Source organism: Haliaeetus leucocephalus, unplaced genomic scaffold, assembly GCF_000737465.1.
Source record: "Haliaeetus leucocephalus isolate CR32 unplaced genomic scaffold, Haliaeetus_leucocephalus-4.0 Scaffold2, whole genome shotgun sequence".
Lineage (NCBI taxonomy): Eukaryota > Metazoa > Chordata > Aves > Accipitriformes > Accipitridae > Haliaeetus > Haliaeetus leucocephalus.
In genome coordinates, this window is record NW_010972438.1 from 1,495,737 (window position 1) to 1,516,224 (window position 20,488).

Genomic DNA, 20,488 nt, shown 5'->3' on the forward strand with positions numbered 1-20,488 from the left:
GAGGGAAGAAAGAATCACTTCAGAGATGCAACCGAAGGGGTGCTCCAGAGAATTGAGCGAACGTGCCTGCTATTAACACCACCTCAGGAAGCTCAGTATGTTTGCATTAACTATGCACTCCCCTTCTCCCCAACCTGCAGAGACTGAAATGTCCTTCAGAATCCACTGATTGCCTTTAAAATATTTTAGCAGGCAAGAACTTAAGGAATCCAAATGCTTAATGTCATCCCAACTGCAACGGGGGGGGGGAAAGCAGTGCTTTGAAAGTCGTTCCTTGATCGCTGCAGCACCCAGCATGTTAGAAACTACAAACCCTCTGCCTGCGATCTTCTCATCCGACAGGACAAGGCACCAAAAAAAAGTCTGAGAGAAGGGAGGCAATTTGCAGATGGAAAATCAGAACACAGAAAAATTAAACCACAAAGAGCCAGAAGAACTCAATAGTGGTGACAAAAAAGGTGAATCTAAATATTTTGAGTGGTAGGCTTGTGCCTTAAACATTCTATCCCTCTCAGACTTTAGATGGATATGTAACCTGGTAACGTGACTGTAAAACCAGGCAATAAGGTGGCCTCCTTGCTTTTATGGTTGTGTGAACAGATAACTGGGTGCCTCCGCAATTAAGCGGCAAACCAAACAGTATTTTCAGAGCTTGAAGCAAGCCACAATGGGTTGAGAGTCAGGAATCTTTGACCCCCCCCCCCCCCCAATTGCCCCACAACTTCTTGTTTTACCTTGTCCAAGTAACACCTGCATGATTCAATCTGTCCAGCTGCAAAATGTGTGATTATACCCACCTATCTCACCAGGGTTTCATGAAACTTAATTACTGCTTGTGAAGTGTTCCAAGCTGCATCGATGAAAGCAGCAGAAGTGCAATCTATTATTTTCCAAGGGTGGCAACACCACATCCCATTTGTTCCCCCTGCAGCATCACACTTCTTTCTAACCTCACATCGGTCTTGACCACCTTCCTGCAGTCCCTGCAGGTCTGGGTACTGCCAGGAGGTCCAAGAAACCCACCCTCAGAGTCACCTCTTGCAAATATTTTAGAGACATTCAATCAAAGTAAATGCTCAGTTTGAGGAAAATTCCTTTGTTAACACCCTTAATTAGAAATAGGGATGAGTGAATTTAAATTAGTTGATTGATACCAATAAGGAAAGGAAATCAAGTTGTTAATGACTGTGAGAACTAATGATCTTAACAGAGGCAAGAAGTCCCTTTTCTTGTTGCTGCTCAACTAACATGTTCATATCTCTCCCTCCTGTGCTAATGAATGGCAGCCTCACCGGCACCAGACCCCGTTGTCCAGAGCCAGCGCGAGCCACCTCCTTCCCTGGCAGTGCTGGGTTTGCAGAAAGCCATCACCAGGGAGCAGGCCAGGTCTTTTCCAACATGCCTTCCCTTGGGGCACTGTCTTGATTCAGCTATCAGGCTGAATCATTTTGTAGCCAGCCTATGAGCAAAGTTTTTCAATTTTTTTTTCAGCTCATGAGAAAAAGGCAGAGTCCTAAGCAATCCTTTTTTTTCTTGAGTGGAGAGGCAGTAGACCAGAATTATGAATGAGCACAGAGAGATGACCACCCTTTTGCAGAAATTTTACAAGCACAAAGAATGTCTAAATAGGTCCACAGGAGCAATTTGCTTTAAGATAGGCAAAGATATAATCCCACTATATGAACATCTTTATTTATCTACAACTTTCCTCCTTCTTTGGTTCCCTCTGTTATTACCAAACTGCACCATTTACGTCTGATCCACTCAACGTACATATTATGCTTGAGAGACTCCCTACCAAAGCCCCTCAATTTGAAATCTCAGCTACACTGCAAACATTGAAGTCCTACAAATAATTCAGCAGGGTAAAAGAGCTTCCAGACTGTGAGATCCACGTACTGTCCTTTTCATTATTTCACTCCCCTCTCATTGATTACAGAACTTATTACATTTCCAGGCCCTGACAAGGAAAATGCTTTTAAGTGGTTTCAGCTCAGCTACATAACCAAATTAGCAATGCAACAGAAATGCATGCCAAGGGAAGTGAATCCGGGATTGAAATGCTGCACACAAACAATACTGATTAGGCATATTAAGTTCCAGAAGCACGGCTGCCCAAATGCACAGCAGAAAGAAAACCTTTAGCAGTGAAGATACCTGTGAAAGGAACCCGAGTAAAATCCACTTAAAAAAACCAAGTGCAACGTTAACAGTGTCCAAGTATGAAAATAATAAAGATTTGAAAAACTTTATAGAATTTCCAGTAACAAGAATGCTTTCCTGTACTGAAAACAGCCAGTTAGTTGAGTATTAAACATCAAGAATTTGTGCACAATAAATCCAGATACGGATTCAAATGTAACTGCCCACCCAGAAAACATGCAAGAATTTATACAATTAGAACAAGAGTGTGCTATCCTTCATATAAACATAGGTTGAGTTACCTTTTAAAGAGACTTTATTGCAATTAGAAGTTTAGCCCAAATTTGAACTAGCAAAGAACCTGCAAACCAATTGCCGTATTTTACATATGTCAAATAGTCGTCAGACTTCAACACTAAAAAACAAAAATAAAATTAAATATCCAAATTAATGCACCTGGCTGAACAGAGTGTTCCCTCTAGTTTACACCAAACTACCACTGTAGTAATCCAGTGAGCAGCAAATCAGGCCCAAAGTCCATTTTCAGACAGGGATAAACCTAAGATGCACAATTTTAATTCCAGCTTCAACATTAGTGTGGCAAATATTTCCCCCTCTTAGGTTTAGCTGAAGATGCCAAGCAGAAACTTTTACCACATGCTTCAGCGATAGCTCCTGTATATATGGGTGTATAGAAATTCAATCATTAGTTATTCCTGAAAGAGAAGGAAACCCACAGAAGCCATTAACTTCTTACAGACAAAAGCAGCAATACCGGTGCTGCGTGTGCCTCCTGACAAAGGGGCAGTCTTGAACCCCCAGCCCAGTCATGTTAGGACATCGGGGAGGGTCTCGGGGGAGCGAAGCTTAGTGTAAGAGAAAGAACCAACATATGAACTCAGGTGCTGGGTGCAGCAAGAAACCAGGCAACCTTCCATACTGTCAGAAGACACCACAAGCACAGAAGGGAAACATAAACCAAATTTGCATTGTGATGTGCAAATCTTCTGTTCTCCTTACATGCCCCTGTTCTTTAAAGGTTGCCTTTTTTTTTTTTTTTTTTTTACCCCTTGGTGATCTTCAGAAGCCATGCAACAACATTATTTTCTTCAGCAATGAAGTAGCTGACACCTGAGACACATGCACACAAAGTGATTTCAAGAGAATGCACTTTTGTTCCATGGATTTGAAATGGAGTACCTTGGGATGTCACGAGAAGGATGAAACACAAAAGCAATTTATTGACATGAGCTTCTTTTGCTTCCAAAAGATCTATTTGAAGGTGATGACAAATAATTTAACCTCACTTCCTACTAGAGTCTCAAGTGCTCATCATCGTGATTCCTAAGAGACTGAGCAGCTAGGTCTCTTGCTGCAGGCAAATCCTCACAAGAGAAAAATTCTGCAACAAAGAGAGGAAAAAAAGCCCCAAACCCAGAGTAGTGAGAATACAGAGAGAAATAAGTCCTCTTGTACAATCTTCTTCAGATGACAGAAATGAAATGCAAGTTTAAGAACTCCTGGTCACACTTTTTGCATCTCCATAAAGGCGATGCTTAACACCTCCTTGTATGGAAAAGGAGGTGACAACACCGTTTTTCACATTACATTTTCTCAACATCTCTGCTTCAGTTGATTTTTCTGGACTCATCGTTGATCATCACATAATGTAGGGGATATGTTATGATGTATAAATAGTGTTGCAAGGACAATTTTTATGGCACATAATTCATGCAGACAGACATCAAAATCCCACTTCATTGGTGGTTACATTAGATGAATTCAGACACTGGTTCAGTTTCTGAAGGATTAAACACATTTTCAAAGGAACTTACATAACAGTACTGCTGAGAACCCAGTGATAGTCATCATTAACAAGAGATTTAATTTAAAGATTGCAGAATGCTCACAGTATCAAACAAGCAGCTATTATTTGTGCAAGTTAGAATTCAGCAGCTGGTTAAGTGCCAACAGAAAAATGTATACTCTTCATCCATCTCCAGCATATTTAGCATCATTAGAAACATGATGCCTGTGAGCAAAGAGACATCCATGATGCAACAGCTACAATTATTAGTCTATAACTGTGCAAGTGCCCATACATGCTATTTCATAATGACTCTGAAGCTTCCTCCAGCTACACACAGCCCAGAGAGCTCAGCCTGTGCAGCTGCAGCGGCTGAACTCGTGGCACTCCGGAAACATGCACAACACAAAAGGATCCATCTTTAATAGACAAGTACCTATGTCCAGGGGTCTCCAAAATAAGATCAGTGCTATTACTCCTCAGATACTCACTCATGGTATAGACACTACTGTACACACAGGAGGTGTAAAGTCTGAAGGCTTCTCCACATAAGCTCTTTATTTGAAAGTAGCTGAGTACTAGAGCTCGAAAAAACCTAACAATATGCTAGAGCAAATATTGTAATTTAAACAAGCAGAGTATGACAATCAGGCCTCTTTGCAATATAATCCATGTATTGTCATTTTACAAAGAAATACAAGATCCGATAATACAGCTATGTAGTTACAGTCATCTATCCAGCCCATCCTAATTCAGAAGATCTCATTATAGACAAAAGCCTTTATCTCAAGACCATCAATCCAATCCCCATGGATTCTCTTGGGGAAAGCAGATGAACTTCCCAGTTTCTACTGCTAGCCACACAAGAACATCCTTCTGTGCTAGGTTAAAATTTCAGGCTAAACATCATCTCCTTCAGGCTATGGCAAGCTGGCAGAGTCAGGGCAGCAGCACAGCCCAGGAATTCCGGCCAGAGCAGCCACCTCCCGAACGCCGGTGCATGCCAATTCTGCCGTATTTCTAACGGCCAAGGAAACCTCTCCCTCATCTCCTCCGCAACCTTCAGTATCAGTGTAGCTCTACAGCCTCCTGCCACCCTGATGGAGAGAGAGAACTTCATATCGCACAACAAACTTGGAAGTCAGACCAATGGTTCTATGCCAGTGACAAGCAGGGAAGCCTTTTTTAACTAGAAAGGCTTTTTTTCTTAAGTTGGTACACGCTGGACCCACAATCTGTACATCTACTCTTGCAGATGTCTAACAGATACAGCTGTACTCAGTGACCCTAGTAACACCACTAAAAACCCCCAGAAAGCAGGTGTAGTCAGCTTTAACTATGCCTAATCGGCTAACATTCTCTAATCAGACTTTGGAACCCAGGCTCTCACAATGCATTCCTCATGTAGGAGAGCAAAAAAAAAATTCCCGTACTGTTACTGGTCTTCACTCGTAAGTATTTAACTAAAAACCAAAAGCAGCATAGTGCAGCAGAAAGTCCTACTGAAAATTTGTTATTCCAATACCAGAAATAACAATATTACATAGTAAGGATCATCATCATAATAATTCAGCAGTTTACAGAAAGCCTTGATGTAATGAGTTTTGTGAAGCTACATCCACTTCCATGTGTCAGACAATTATTTTTTTCTCAGTTACTCTGATTCAACCCACTGTAACAGTTTCTGTTCTCAGGTGTGTATGTATATCTAAGGGAATAGGTTTTAGATTAGAAAACTGACCTAATTTTCTTACCTGAGATGTTTCCTGTGCATTCAACACTCCTATTAAAATATATGCGATAGGTGTCATTTATATTCCAATGCTGAAATACTACATTCATAAAAATATCAGCACCAGGCTAGCCAACACTGATGTAAATCAGAGACACTTTACAGCTTTATATTGCTAACGTGCAAATGAAGAAAGCTTCCCGTAGCAATAATTGCCAGTGAAGCCAGTGATCAAGCAAATGTATGGAAGAAGCACTTTTTAATGATTAGAAAGTCTAAACTGGAGCTATCTTTATATTTGGGCACTTGGGTAAAAATGCAGTTTGCAAATAGAGGAATATGTATGTAAATAGCAAGAGGATAGTCATTGAATCACGGAGCTTTGTTGGGAAATCACCTTGGCAATCTAGAAACATAAGCAATTCTAAGAAATGTATTTCTGAAAGATAATAGAATTTAGAAATCCATAGAACTGGTTTACCTTAAGAATAAACTCTTCAAGATTGGTTTAATGTTGGTTGAACCAACTATTGCAAGGTTCTTTTAGGAATTTCAGGTATATATATTTTGAATTACTACGACGCTAAATGAGAATAACTTTTTGAATTGAAAGCATAGAGGTCATTAAGCTATAATGCCTGCTTGGACAATTTGATATTATATGGAAAACTCTTTGTTTTTGAGTTGTACATAGCCAGTCAACTTGCAAAGTAGTGCATAATATGGTTCGTTTGCTCCTAAACTTGTGCACATCACATTTTTCAGAGAAAAAATTTGACTTTTCTTTCTCATGGGTGTTAGCATCGATATGTTTAGGCAGTCTGAAGATAATTGAAGTATTTACAAAATAAGATGCAATGCAATCTATGAAAAGAACAGAGAAATGAAATCCTGGGTTTCAAATTTAAGTCAAACATTGGCTAACCATGCATCCTCACAAGTCTTAGCATCTCCGAGCTATGGCTAGAGCTGTATTGCGGAGAAGAGTCAGAGGAGTCACCCAAAGATGAGCTGGGCTTGGTAAGAAGTAGTTTATTGGAGCACATATTGAGATGTGTCTTGGATTTCCCCCTCGCCCTGCCTTGAGAGGGAGCCTATAGCCAAGATCACGGACAACTTGAAAGACAATCACCATCAGAAAGAAAAGAAGAAGCAGAAGTGGTCAATGGAAATATGTTACAAAAGTATGGATCAGCCTCTGACTAGCAAGGAGGAAGAGGCAGGCCGCACCAGCAAAGCAAGAAAACAACTGCCTAGACTGCTTATTTACCTGCATCAGAGCATGGGATGTAATTGAGACGATAAGTTTCCCATCCTGGTCTGCCCTTTAACCTTATTCGTAGCTTGCAGGGCAAGCTAAAGAAGATAAATTTTAGTGTTTACCCTTTCTGCACTGAAATATTATATACCTTCACACACATGCATTAACACACATTTCATACCTCAGAGCCTGGAGGAGAAAATGCACAGAGCAACCTCTGTAACAAGAGCTAACCAGAAGCTTTTTTGCTCATGCCTATGTCATTAATCACACACCACAAAATCCTGGGCAAAAATCCACCCCAAGATACAGGCATGTAAATCCTGCTGTGTCCAGTGACAGCTGGAAAAGGGTATCCAAGCCGAATACTTGACCTAAAGCAAATTATTTTACAATTTGTATACAGGATTCACGGCAACCAGCCTTACTTTAAGTATTTCTGTATTTCAGCACCTTGGGGCTAACCACTGCTTAGGACTAGACTACAGTTTAGGACTACTGCCTAGGCAGGACTTCTTACAGATGACAACAGCGGGCATTAACAAAATGACTTGGTCAGGTAGAAAGATCTAATATCATTGGCCAAGATTTGGAAAAAAAAAATACTGCTGATTTTTTTTTAAACTTGTTCTGTTGGGCGGGGGGGGGAGGATAGCAACAAAGCCTGGACCTCCACAGCCTTAGCTGCCCCACCACAGAGCTTACAAGTCCGTCAACTTGTCTTTGCATTATGCACAGGGATAATAAAGCACAGCTGCAGAAAAAATTCATCTTGATGCACAGAAAATTGACTGCTAACTAAACGGAGCTGACTGAACTGCTCAGCCCCTGTGCAGCCTTGGAAAGGCATTTCAAGGTACACTTATGTTGAGCACACCCACAACAAGAGACAGAAGGTTTTGCAAGCTGCACATTCTTGGACAAAAGAAAAATGTACTGTGGATGGTTTGGATCCTCCTAAACCTGTTTTTTCTGAAATTCTGAGGAATTCTTGATATTTGCTGTAGGACCAGCTGTAGTGTTATGCACAAGCCTTCCCACGAATAGGAAGAGGAGCCGGGAGCAGCCGGCGGTGCAGCCCTGCGCTGCTGCCTGCGAACACCGGGCAGCTTTCTGACGGAGCTCTGGTTTCATCCTTGCATCCCGGCGATAGCAAACGCTTGTTTCTATAAACCTGCCACCCCGAACCTTGAGCAGCGCTAGAGATGGAGCACCTTCTGCACTTACAGCCCTCAACACCCTCAGTGGGAATCAGTCTAAATTTAGCCCCTCTTCCCGACATGATTTATCTGGCACTGTGAACAGTGAAGGTCTTCTGACACCCTCAAGTCCAACAGATATTCATCCTAATGAATACCATAAAGCTGTTCTCATAAAAAGTGAATCACGCACACCATGGCTCCTGGCATTTGTTTAAAAAAATGCTTTAGATATTGGCCATCTGCCATTAAGTTGCTTGAAACATCTCAGACAATTTATTTTTTCCTGAGATGAGGAATTTTGATAGCATTTTGAAAACTATTTTTCTTTCCATAGTAAATTGCACTGTGCTAATCTATTAATGCACTAGATCACTTCTTGTAGTCAAATTATAAATAATATTCTGATATCCTCAGGCTCTGCTATTTGCTACATCTTTTGTTTCTCATTATTTTTCTTCCCTAACATATGGCTCCATAGTACAAGCCATTTTGACTGCTGGTGAAAAAAAGACAGGATATTGCTATTAGCTTCTTTATCCTCACACCCCCTCCCCCCAAAAAACCCAAATCCCAGTTACTGGTATCATTTTAAACCAAATCACAGATAATGAAGTGGTTTGCCAAAATTACCTGGGTTGTCTTCCCCCACTCCTCCTTCTTTCCATGGTCATGAAACTCAGAACAGTGCCACATTTGGGGTGACATGCCAAATCCTGCATATCTAGACTTGGGCTTCCAGCACTGTGGATTCATGATATATTTCCCAGAACCACCATTTGTTTTGAGAAAACCCTGACCAAGCATAGCTCTCAGCACTCTGTATTACATCTTTCCCTTCAAAGGTAAATCCCCCAAAAGCAGTTACAGGAAATTCTGACAGACGTACGGCACACATGGCACAACTTTACTGTAAAATATAAACATATAGGGTAACTATTCCTTTGCTACTTTAACCTTTTCCTGCATTAAATGGAAATCTGACCTTTTCTTCCTTCCCTAAACAACAGCTGTATCCAAAGCACACTGAGATTTGAGGCAGGACATTCACCAATCTTGTCTGAAGCCTCTGATGCACATCAGAGCGTGAGGTATCCTCTCCTGAGCTCTAGAAGCAAGCATATGTGTATATACACACACTCAAATTACTGCCTTTTTTATTGTTATTTTTACCCAAGACACCTCTGTCCTTCACTGACTTTTAATCCTATTGTGTAACATTTTCAGATGAGATAAACTCAGTCCTTAGAATAGCCTTTCCTAATTGATGTTCCTTACCTTTTAAAAGGGATTTGGCCTCCGAGCCACCAAATCTTTGCCCAGTAAAATCCTGCTGATGGGGGAGGCTCCCTCCTCTTCCTCCAGCCTTCCACGGGAACCCTATCAAGGCCAGGGCTCAGAGCTGCCCCAGGACGGGCGGGTTTAGGAGCTCACTCCCCGTGTAGCATGGCACGTGAGTTTGCTCACAACAAGGCTGCAGGAGATGCTCCTCGGTGCACAATGCACCGAGAGGATTCAGGGGAGTCCTGAGACTGCTCCTGCCTGTTCCTGCCTACACATCGCCGGGGAAGGTGAATCTGGGTCCCTTTGAGGCATTTCCTCTTGCTCCAATTTAAATTCGAAGTGCAACAGTTCCTCTTTTACAAACCCTTTGCTAAGTTTCTGTCACTTCATCCTGCAGGGAGCTTTCTCCCAGCATCTTCTTTAGAGCAAGTCATTGTCTGAGCCATCACCTGGGCTGTGCCTTCAGACTGATTACACTTGCAGATAATTAGAAAAGCTCTCTGAGTAATCTACGTTCTGATAAATGACATCCGAGGTGACATCACCCTTATATCACTTCAAAGTCTCCTTGAGTGTAAATCTATCTGAATTTAAAGCTATGTTTAATAAGTGGAAACTGTCAAGGGTTGCAATTTCCTTTGCAGGTACTGTTACCCGCCAAGGAGGCAGGTCATTAAAAATGCAGGTGCTCTCGGTATAGCGATGCCTCTGTGTATTCAGAGTGCTTGCATTTCTCTGGCATACACCTCCTTCTGCCGCAGGTGCGTGCAGGTGCTTCTGATGGAGTGGGAAACATTCCATACCCGCACATGGAGAGGTTACTGTTGGAAGCGGGAGCACCCAGGGGTGACCACGCTGATGGGTGCCGTTAGCAGAGCAACCTGCAGGCACACCGCGGCTGTCTGCACAGAGGTGGTACAGTGCAATACTACTAAACTTTCAGCACTGCATATTTGATTTCAGTAATCACTTCGAAACTTATGAACAACCTGCTTCATGACAATACAGACACAAAAAACTTGTTTTATCATCTCTTAATTCTAACTCCCTAAATTTCACGGCACTGGCAATATTAGTACAATGTGGATTTGTACAGTGAAATATCTTCAGTTGAGCTCACGATCAAAGCCCAGACCCCATCTCTGCACGGAACGTGGTGTGGGCAGAGCATTCGGCATGGCTCCCTTCGCAGAGTCACAGCTATGAACTACAGTACTCTTCTGCAAAGACAGTCATTTTCTTCTGATAATCCTCTTCTATAAAAGCACATTTTTACCATAATGCATGGTACTGCAAACTACTTTTTTTTCCAAAATATTCCAACATTAACCTGATGTGGCCTGTTATGACTGAAGTGAACCTCTAATATTCTTAAATGTAAGCAGCAAGAAGTAAAACAGTGAACTGCCTAAACCCAATGCTTGTTACTATCACGCTGTTTCAGTGTTTACATTAGGTTCCACATGTAGTTTGATGAAGTCTCCTCAAAAGCAAACTGCAGCATCCCTCAAGGGTAGAGGCAGCAGCTCCAGGCCCTGGGCAAGCACAGAAGGCAGCACCCAGCTGAGGTGACACCACTTTTGCATAAGGAACCGATCCCTCTCTTCTCCAGGGAAAAGCAAGGGACTCAGCTCTTTCTGCCGTACGCATGGCTTTGAAACGGCCTGCATCCCAGCAGAAATTATCTGCGCAACAGATAGGTCTTAGATTTTAGGTACATACAAGGTATCCTTGGCAGCAGTTCAACTTAGCAGCACCGGATCATGCCCTGAACTATGCCAAAATAAGTCAATCGCTGGAAAGAGCATTACTAATTACAGCAGCGTGTTGTATTTAATCTTATCTAGAAATAAGGTGGGGTGGGCTCAATGTATTTTCGTTTTCTCTTTCTACATCTTATCCATCCTAATCAGTGAAAATTTTTCACGCTTAAATAAATATGAATGACATTAATGTAGAAGTTCTGCATATAGAAATATTTCAGGAAGTTGTGATATGAAAAGGTAAGCTGCCCACAGGGTGCCTTCTTGGAGCAGCTTTTCTTCTTGATCGCAGTCTGTGGCCACGAGCCCTGAGCTCTCCCTGCTACGTGCGAGCATTTCGATTTGGAGCGTGAGCCTCCCACTCCTCACGCCGGTGCTCAGGAGCACTATTGCTGTCAGAAACCGATGGCCTGTAGCCTAGTATCTCGCTGCATTACAAATTACCAATCAAATTTTAAAATAAAGATGATGATCATTCATAATATTATTACATCAGTGGGACATTACGACTCTCATACTAGCAATATAATTCAAAGCTAATGCTTTTTCTGATGCACAATTTACTTCAGTTTGTAGAAGAGGGAAGGAAGATGTCAGGGCATGTCATTTGGTACAATATCGAGCTACAATGCGGCATTTCAGTTTGATAGGGTAAGTTAGCCACCGAAAACAAATGTTTCTGCTGAATCTATGCCAAGGGAAGGCAGAACACCATTTTTATGTTCACATCAGAAAGCACAGGCTGTGAGCAATTGTAATAAAATAATGGCATAAACAATAAGGGTGATAAGACACTTTTAGAAATTATCCTAAAGATCTTTTAGCAATTTTTAGTCAAATTCCAGCCTTTGGGGAAGATTCCAAACGCCAAATTTAACAGCAGTGTATTCCCAGCGGTAACTGCACTGTTTCTGTGCACAACACTCCTACTCCTATCCATGAATTGAAACCAAAAGCAGATTATATGAAATATGGAAAGTTTTCATCAATTTTCAAAGTAAAACATATCCTCCCATGAACTAATTTCCTTTGATCAAAATTCAAGGCAATTATACAACATAACACATTTAAACTGCTGCTGTGAAAAATTAAAAGGAGAGGGAAGGAAAGGCAAAGGGAGGCAAGGGCAAGGCGGACATCCGACAGCGTTATTGGCTTTACTATCTGTATCACAGGAGATACGTTCAGGCCAAAGCTTATCCACTGCATTTTAAGCCCTGAGCAAATGCCCCAACCCCAACTACAGAGGTTTACGCCACAAACACAGGCTCACCAGGGACCTGGCACTTTGAGGGCAGACCCCGACATTTTTCAGTTTTAGAAATACTTTTCTAGACCCTCAATCTAATACCTTAATTCAGCACAAGATTAAACTGGCAGCACTGCTGTTGTCCCTATGGATCATCCAGCAGCACTTGGACAGGTCTGCAGAACTCCAAGAACATGCATCTTTCCCTTCAATTCCTTTCAAAACAAACACTTCCAGTTCAAAGAACTCTATCACCCCATGTCATTAAGATGGTTATGCTGAGAAGTGCGTAACAGTTAAAAATGAAATCACCCCACTGTTACTTGGGCTTCTCTGTAACTAAAAATAATTCCTTGAATGTCCATGTGATCAGAAAAAGGAATTCCTGGAAAATATGATATTTCTAATGGCAGTACCTCATAAAAGGAAAAGAGGAGTGAATCTGTCATCCACCAGAAGACAAAAGAGGTCAAACACGACTCTAATAAAGGTCATGAACCTCAGTCACAAATACAGACAGTGCATTTTCTATGTTACTGAGTTGAGGCTGCAAAAATTTATTTAACCCCAATTTCTTAAATAACATTAGTGAGGACAAAAATCTGATCAACAACTTTATGCTACCTAAAATGAAAACATTTCACTCTGTGCTAATACTTCCCTACAGGTGCATTTCCTTCAAAAGTTAAACTCAAACGCACATGGTAAGTATATGACCGTGAGCAGACGGTGCTTTGACACAGTAGGTGGCCAATTTGTGATTTGCAAATGGGTGACAAGGCACAAGTTGTGGAAATATCCTCCATCTAAAACAAACTAACAAAAACACCTCACCTCCCCCTGCACCGAAGCAAAAACACAAAAATATTGATTTTCCTGCTGCATGGACAGCCAGAAAAAGGAAAAAATAGAAGAATGTATTTTTTGACTCTTTCCATCTACTTCTCTTGTCCTGTAAGGCTGATGCTGCTGTTCAATTTTCTCTACAACCTACAAAAATTCAATTTATTTTTTCAGTCTGTCCCCAGCCAAGCTTCCTTACATCAACTGTGCAGTCATTCCACTGCAGCCCGCATCCAGCAGCACGGGGAGGGTGAAGCGAATGAAGTTACCTGTGCATTTACGGTCCGTGTCTTCCTTCTTTGACCCACTGATGGTTAACTTGCAGTTGAAGTTCTCCTCCCAGTACTCTGCAAACCACACGTTCCTTCTGTTGTTCTCCAGGGTGCGGGAGGTAAAATAGGCATCAAACCCTGGAGAATGAGACAGGTAGAAAGCTGAAGTGTAGCTCATACTGCACAGGAAGTACTGCAGCCTGAAGAACAAATACTCTGCCTATATCTTCTTCAACATCCAGCACACGCTCACATCTCTATCCACATGAGATGACCGTGGAAAAAAGGAAGTCCGTTGTACATTTTATCTAATCAGCTGCAGCTTGCAAGTAAATTACTCTGCTACCAACTGCGAGGTATAAAGCTAGGTAAGATATATGTAAAACAGAGATAATACAAAAAGATTTATAAGCAAAAAGCATGGATTAGATATATACCAAAAAGGAATGGAATTAAATGATATAGTGCAGCTGATATTAGGCCGAGCTCAATACAACTAGTTTTGTAATTAACCTCTCCAGACCTCCAGAGAAGGCAGTTTCATCTAACCTGGCCATTATCAGTACACCTCATTGGTTTTGCAGTATGTATAGTTCCCTTAATTTCCTTTCACAAAAGTACAGATAAACTCAGAGAGCAAAACTTCTAAGAGGTAACTGTGAATCACCGTGATTTACCAGATGCTGGGATTAGACATCCTGAAGTGGGGGGGGGGAGGAGGTTTCCTTCCTTAGACCTGTGAGATTTGGTTTTGCTACTGAAGCCACGTAGCCACAAACAGCTTGCAGCACTGCAAGAGTAAAAATGACACACAACTCCACCATTAAAATAACGGGGGGAAAAATTATAATTTTTGTTGAAGGGCAGTAAGGATATCTCAAGCCCCTGAGTCTTCTTTTTGAAAATACACAGTCCTCTATTCACTGAAAGAAACCACATAACAACTACTGAATAGCTGTGTAGTGGTGACTAGTTCATAGTTTTCATACAGCTCTAAAACATATTCTATCTCTCTTCAGCACCTCACCAACTTGCCAGAAGAGAAACATATTTTGCTTTGGCTTCATGTATTTTTTTGCAGAAAGGTATATCACTGTATATATACACACATGTTTATATACACACACAAATGTGCGTGCATGTACATATATATTTGTGTATGTATAGTGATTAAAGGAAAGGTTTACAAACCAAGAGGGCAAATAAAAAGAATTAAAAAACCATACTACAAAATTATACAGTTTATTAAATTGTGATAACAAATTAGACCTGCCATAGCATAGGGATTTTCTGTATCAAGTTTTCAAATTCTATAGTTTAAAACTGAGCGAAATACCCTTTATCAGGTCAGACAATACCCCTTCAAAGTTCATGCTCATTTTAATGGGTTTTTCCTACAATGCAATACAGAACTCAAACAAATACTTACTTTCCTAATAAGCAATAGTAACTTTAGACCAAAAAGAACATCACATTACTAACTACTGCTTCACTTTCCTGTATTTAAGCACTCTTCTCTCCATTATTCTCTTTCAAAGTTGAGATAACTCCTTAGAGCCTAAGGAAACCTTTGTGCATACAAATAATTGCCAATCAGTAGACAGATATCCTAAGTACTAGTACGATGGCAGAAATCTGACCTTTGTTACTGCAATGACTAAAGCTCCCAGGACAGCACGGAGTGACAACAGACTCCAGTGGCAGTGGGTCAGTGGCTCGGGCACCCATCCCAGGGTGAAGCTGCTCCCAACAGACACCGGTGGGTCCTCAGGAGCATGAGAGCAGGGATGAGTGGAGACCACCACCCTCCCACAACAATATTTTTATTGTCTTACTATCCCAGTATACTTTTGGGGTTGCTTGGCAAACAAAAGATTTGCATGAGAACAAATACATTAGCGCACATCTACATGCTCATACGCGAGGTCTTTTGTAATTTTTTCTTGTTTTTTTTTCTTTTTGTAGCCGACAGAAGCTGTATTCTCTCATCTGTTCAGAAGGAAGAGTACATGGTGTGACACAGCCAAGTGTTCTTGGCATAGAACATGGGAAAGGTTTATCACCTCTGCACCAGAGGTGCCAGGAAAACAGGCAATCGTTGTTCCACCCCTTTAGCCAGGTTATGGGCTCCTGGCAGCTGAAGTCCCGGCTTAATTTTACAGGCTTTCCCAAATCTGACAGTCTCTCTGAAGCAAGGGGGCTGTGCTCATTCTTTTCAGAGAGTTTTATCAGTCTTACAACAAGCATATTCGAATAGCAGGATATTCAACACTATTAGTAGTGCTGAGTAGTTTTCCTAAATCCTTCTAGTTATCTGTCTTTAGCCCGCAATGAGCAACACCAGAGCTTTTGCTTACAGAGACAGTTTAGATTCAGTATTTTTAATGTAACCTTCCAGAACTGCAATCCCAGTTCAAGTTCAGGTTACAAAAGGGTTTTTTCTTTTACTAAGAAGGTTGTTGAACTATTCAAACTATGCAAATGTGAAACCTGGATAAAGCAGATCTATCTTAAAGAGGATCTAAAAATGCTGGTTGCTCACTGAGAAGCTCAGAGGGAAATTATCTGCCATCCAAAAAGTGTAAAACCATTGAAGATGCAAATCTGAGAATATCTATTTTGTCCCTTTACTTGGCTTTACAGCCTGTACCAGCATTGCAGAAAAGGGTGGAAACACAGAAGCAGCAAGCTCTTACAGATACTAAGCCATCTCTCTATATTGCATGATCACATGGTTCCTTTTGATTTTGCAGTTAGAAATGACAGTAAATCATATTCCATTGGAAGAGAGAAAAAAGTTCCTTGCACCATAGCCAACAATTTATCTCACTGAAATAGGTGGGTAAATTGACTCAATCTGGCAGTCCTCACAATGAAATTGAGTCAGAGGAAAAACATATGGCATCGTTAAATTAGCATAGCAATCCATCCACTGTGGGATAAAAATAGACAGCATGTAAACAGATGTTTTCAAATAAGAAAGAAGATTAGGAGTGGGGTCAATCTGTCTCCTTGTATTATCTTTGTGTACTATTGACCCACCTACAATATGTATTTTCTTAATTCTGAGTCTACTGGTCACGACTCGCATCCAAAGCCCACTGCTTATAAGACAATGTACATAATCTCCAAAAATCAAATCAGAAAAATAAGTATTGGGGTCTTCAGAAACAGGCTGAAGGCAAATTAAAATTTTACCTGCAACGTCAGTAGAAAATATGTGTAGGTCTCTCCTGCAACAAATACATCAGGGTACTTCAGAATCATGACAAACCCTAAGCGACAAGCCATACCAACTTAATGCCACACTGTCTAGTCGGCAGCCAGCACCTGAAGGACCACAACCAAATCACGGAAACCTGCAAGCAAACCACCAAAATGGGATAGGAGAAAACCTCTGTGGTGTATTTAAGTACTACTGAGTATTTAAGTCAACTCCATATACTCGGTATGGCTTTTCCCCCCCTTAAAATTGGTTTTTTCGCTCAAAATGAAAACTTTCCAGAATAAAACTGCATGAAGTTGCAGGAAAAGAGCCGACCTGTGATGGCAGAGACCCCTGATCTCCTCCTGCTGTATTTATGCTAGGGCAGGGACTTAACCAGGGTTTCCCACATTTTAGGGAAATAATTTAGTAAAACTCTCCTGCCACAGCTGTTCTACTTAATTAATGACAGATTAGTGACTTATGAATGTTTCTGTGCACGGTCTCTAGAAGGGACAGCACAATTTCTGCACTTCTGGGATGAAATTGCCTCAGGAAAATATTCACGTGGATGGGTCAGAAGAAAATTTAGAAAATAGTCTTAGATTTTAGGCACATACAAACTAAACCTGTTTTCCTGTAAACCTGTGTGTCTTAGTTTCACTCATAATTAAAAGATATTTCAAAGGGGATACTGAGTCATAAGATCTGCAATATATATATGGCTCAAAAAGAGAAACAGTATACCTCACCAATGTGCCAAACTAACTGACCTCTAGGAAAAGTGCTCTATAACTTAATAAGATAAAATCAATAAGTCTTGATAAAACTGTAATAGAATTCCATAAGAATTACTCTAAACCTTTACAGATTTAATAACAAAGAATAACATTCTCATTGATTTTTTTTAATGATCCCTCTGCATTCTCAAGAAGGACTATAGATCCCGATTAAACAGTGTACATTTTTTATCATTATTTTCTATTGATCAAGACAAGCAGGCAAGTGACTGACTGACAGAGTGACGGAGTTAAGCAGCAGACCAAATTTCTATTAATTCCTTACTGGGTGGAAGTACTGTGCACCCGCTCGCTGTTTTCTGGCTGCGCTGTGGATCACAGCACTACTTCTGTCACGTAGCCAAAATCCTGGCGAAGACCTCTAGAAGGCATCACCTTTGCGAATTGCCCTCCTTCCCAACATACTTAGGACCAAGAAAAGTCCCCCACAGCCCGGGCCAAAAGGAAGGAGTCCTATATTGCTCCATAGCAGCAAGGCCAGGAGTGTGCTCACAGGCACCATTTTTTTTTATTTGATAAATATTTACAATTTTTACACAAAGTGCTGGCACATGTGCACAGCTGGGGTATGATACACCACAGAATAAGACCTAGAATGTTTCATATCATCTGGTGCAAACCTGTGCACCTCCACGGAATGAACTGAACTGTGCCAGTTCACAGTGGATGAGATTTTCATCCAATTTAAAAGTTAGTAAAGAATGCTCAGTGGAATCTCACTGCTCCTAGAATGTTTTTTTTTTTCTGGTTTTTCCCTATATCATTCCCAAGAATACTGTCAGAGAAGTTATTATGATTGTCTGAAATATACTGGCTGAACTGAATACACATCATGCTTGTTGCTCTGTGATTTGAGCCAACAAATCACTACCATTTCATTTTTTCCCCACCATTATTTTCAGAAGGGTAATTATGCTCGATGTACTTTAAAGCAACTTTAAAAAAAAAAAAAAAGAAACCTAGAGGAAAAATATATTTTTCAATTAAGAGAAAATAGGATCAATTTAAAGATCTTACTATTTTTAAAGTTCACATTAGATACATAGCTAATAAGCAAAGCAAACCCCAAATATTCAATTCTCAGCAAATGCTCATCTTTTGCTAGTGTTACTGCTATCACGCAACCAACCTTGTCAGTGGACGTCAATTAAACATTAGGAATCCCACGATGAGTTTCATGATTTAAATTCCTATTAAAGAACAGTTTGTAAAGTAGTTACATATCTATATTACTGTATTTTGAACGCTAATCATAAGGCTATGATGGATCTACACAAAGATTAGTGCCATGTAAATACTGTGAGCTAACGTGTAAGGATTTATGTCACGAGTTTATTTAATAGCGATGGCTCTCCCAAGGATAAGCACAACCCAGACAAACACAAGCACCGGCTTAGGAGGACGGCGGTGCACGATGCCACAAAGCTCAGCGTCAGGCAAAAGGTCTACAAGCCCCTGGGCAGTGGCGTGTGGTGAGGGGCAGCTCCTTTTCTGAAGGGGCAAATGAAAAATGGTCCATGAATAGGAGCTCCTGCACCACTTGTTCCATTGTTGGTCACACGTGACAAAATTATGTGGTTACACACTGCAAAATACAGTGTGTCACCTTTGCAGGTTGGTGTAGAGCAAAGGAATTCCTGAAGTCATGGGAGGATTAACATCAGCAACATTAGGTAATTTTTCACCAGATTCAGACTCAACTGTAATTTGTTGACTCTTGCAATAAGCCAATTCTTGCAATTGTCTCAAAAAGATACAAAACATATTCTGTCTTAAATCTCTTATCAGTCAGGACTATTTCTACGCTTCCCATGTACCACAGAGCTGTCCTGCAAACACAAGCAGTCCTATGTCAGTGGGTTTGAGTCAGAGGGACATCTTAAATGCATATCTAATTTTAGACACTTTTTTTGAATTAATATGATTCATAACCATTAAAGTTGAAATACAGGCAAATGTGTTCTCTGTCATAACAACAGACTTAAGTCTGTGCTTAAGCTTAATCTTTTTGAACTGAAGACATTAAGACAACTTACATGCATAGTGCTAAACGTAAGAGTTTTGGGTTCAGGGGCTCAGGGAATTATCTGACCCAACCAAAAAATCTGGATGCTTAAATGTAAAAGTAGGAATAATCACTTCTTACCCTTGTGCATGGCCAAGTACTACACTTGAGTGACAAGATTTAGTGATTTCCCAATGTTCCCCATATATCATACTTAAGAAAATTATTTTTTTCAGCAAATACCTTTAAGAGATATAGATAGTTATTTTATGAGATTTTACAAATTACAATAAATCTCTTATTACTTTAAATCACTGTGATTTGATTAAATCATTATTCTTACACATAGAGAGATGATACTACCTAATGGGTTCATTTATTCTCCACCCCAGGATTAATATCTAAATTAACTACATAGCAATGAAAACTTAAAAAAAAAAAAAACAAACCAAACAAACCCCCCCCAAAACAGGGGGGCAAGGAGTAGGGGAAAGGGACCCGATCCCAAGCACTACGGAGGGCTGGTGAAGAACAGGCAAGGGGAGGGACAAGTGTCACTCGGCTGAGACGCCAGCAAAACCCGAGCACTTTTGGTTGTTCCCCTGCTTCACTCAGTGGGATACTCGTGGTGCCAGCCTCAGCACCCCTTTGCTCGGGATAGGAGTTATCAGCAGCACTGAAGTGACTGAAATCAGAAATTACTGGAGGAAGGTGGGAGCGTCTCATCCCCAGCTGGCTGGAGTCAGGCTCTGCATGTCAAATTTTATCTGGGCGTTTTATTCTGCACCGTTTACGGTCAGTCATCTGGACGGGGAGTGCCAGCAGAGCATCCAGCCCTGCCCCAGGAGACCCTCGCAGCCCTCCAGCCTCCCCGTCTGCTCCGAGAAACCCCTCTCGGGTCCTGCCGGAGCAGGGCATCGCTAGCG

The 20,488-nt window shown here is 41.0% G+C and overlaps 1 protein-coding gene across 1 annotated transcript in view; it reads right to left on the reverse strand.

Annotated features, from left to right (window-relative positions):
• Positions 1–20,488, reverse strand: part of GRM7 (glutamate receptor, metabotropic 7) — a 282,320-nt gene that overhangs the window by 76,101 nt on the left and 185,731 nt on the right. Inside the window, exon 5 of the mRNA XM_010570362.1 lies at positions 13,550–13,690. Coding sequence (XP_010568664.1) covers positions 13,550–13,690 — 141 coding nt within the window. The remainder of the gene's footprint in view (positions 1–13,549; positions 13,691–20,488) is intronic.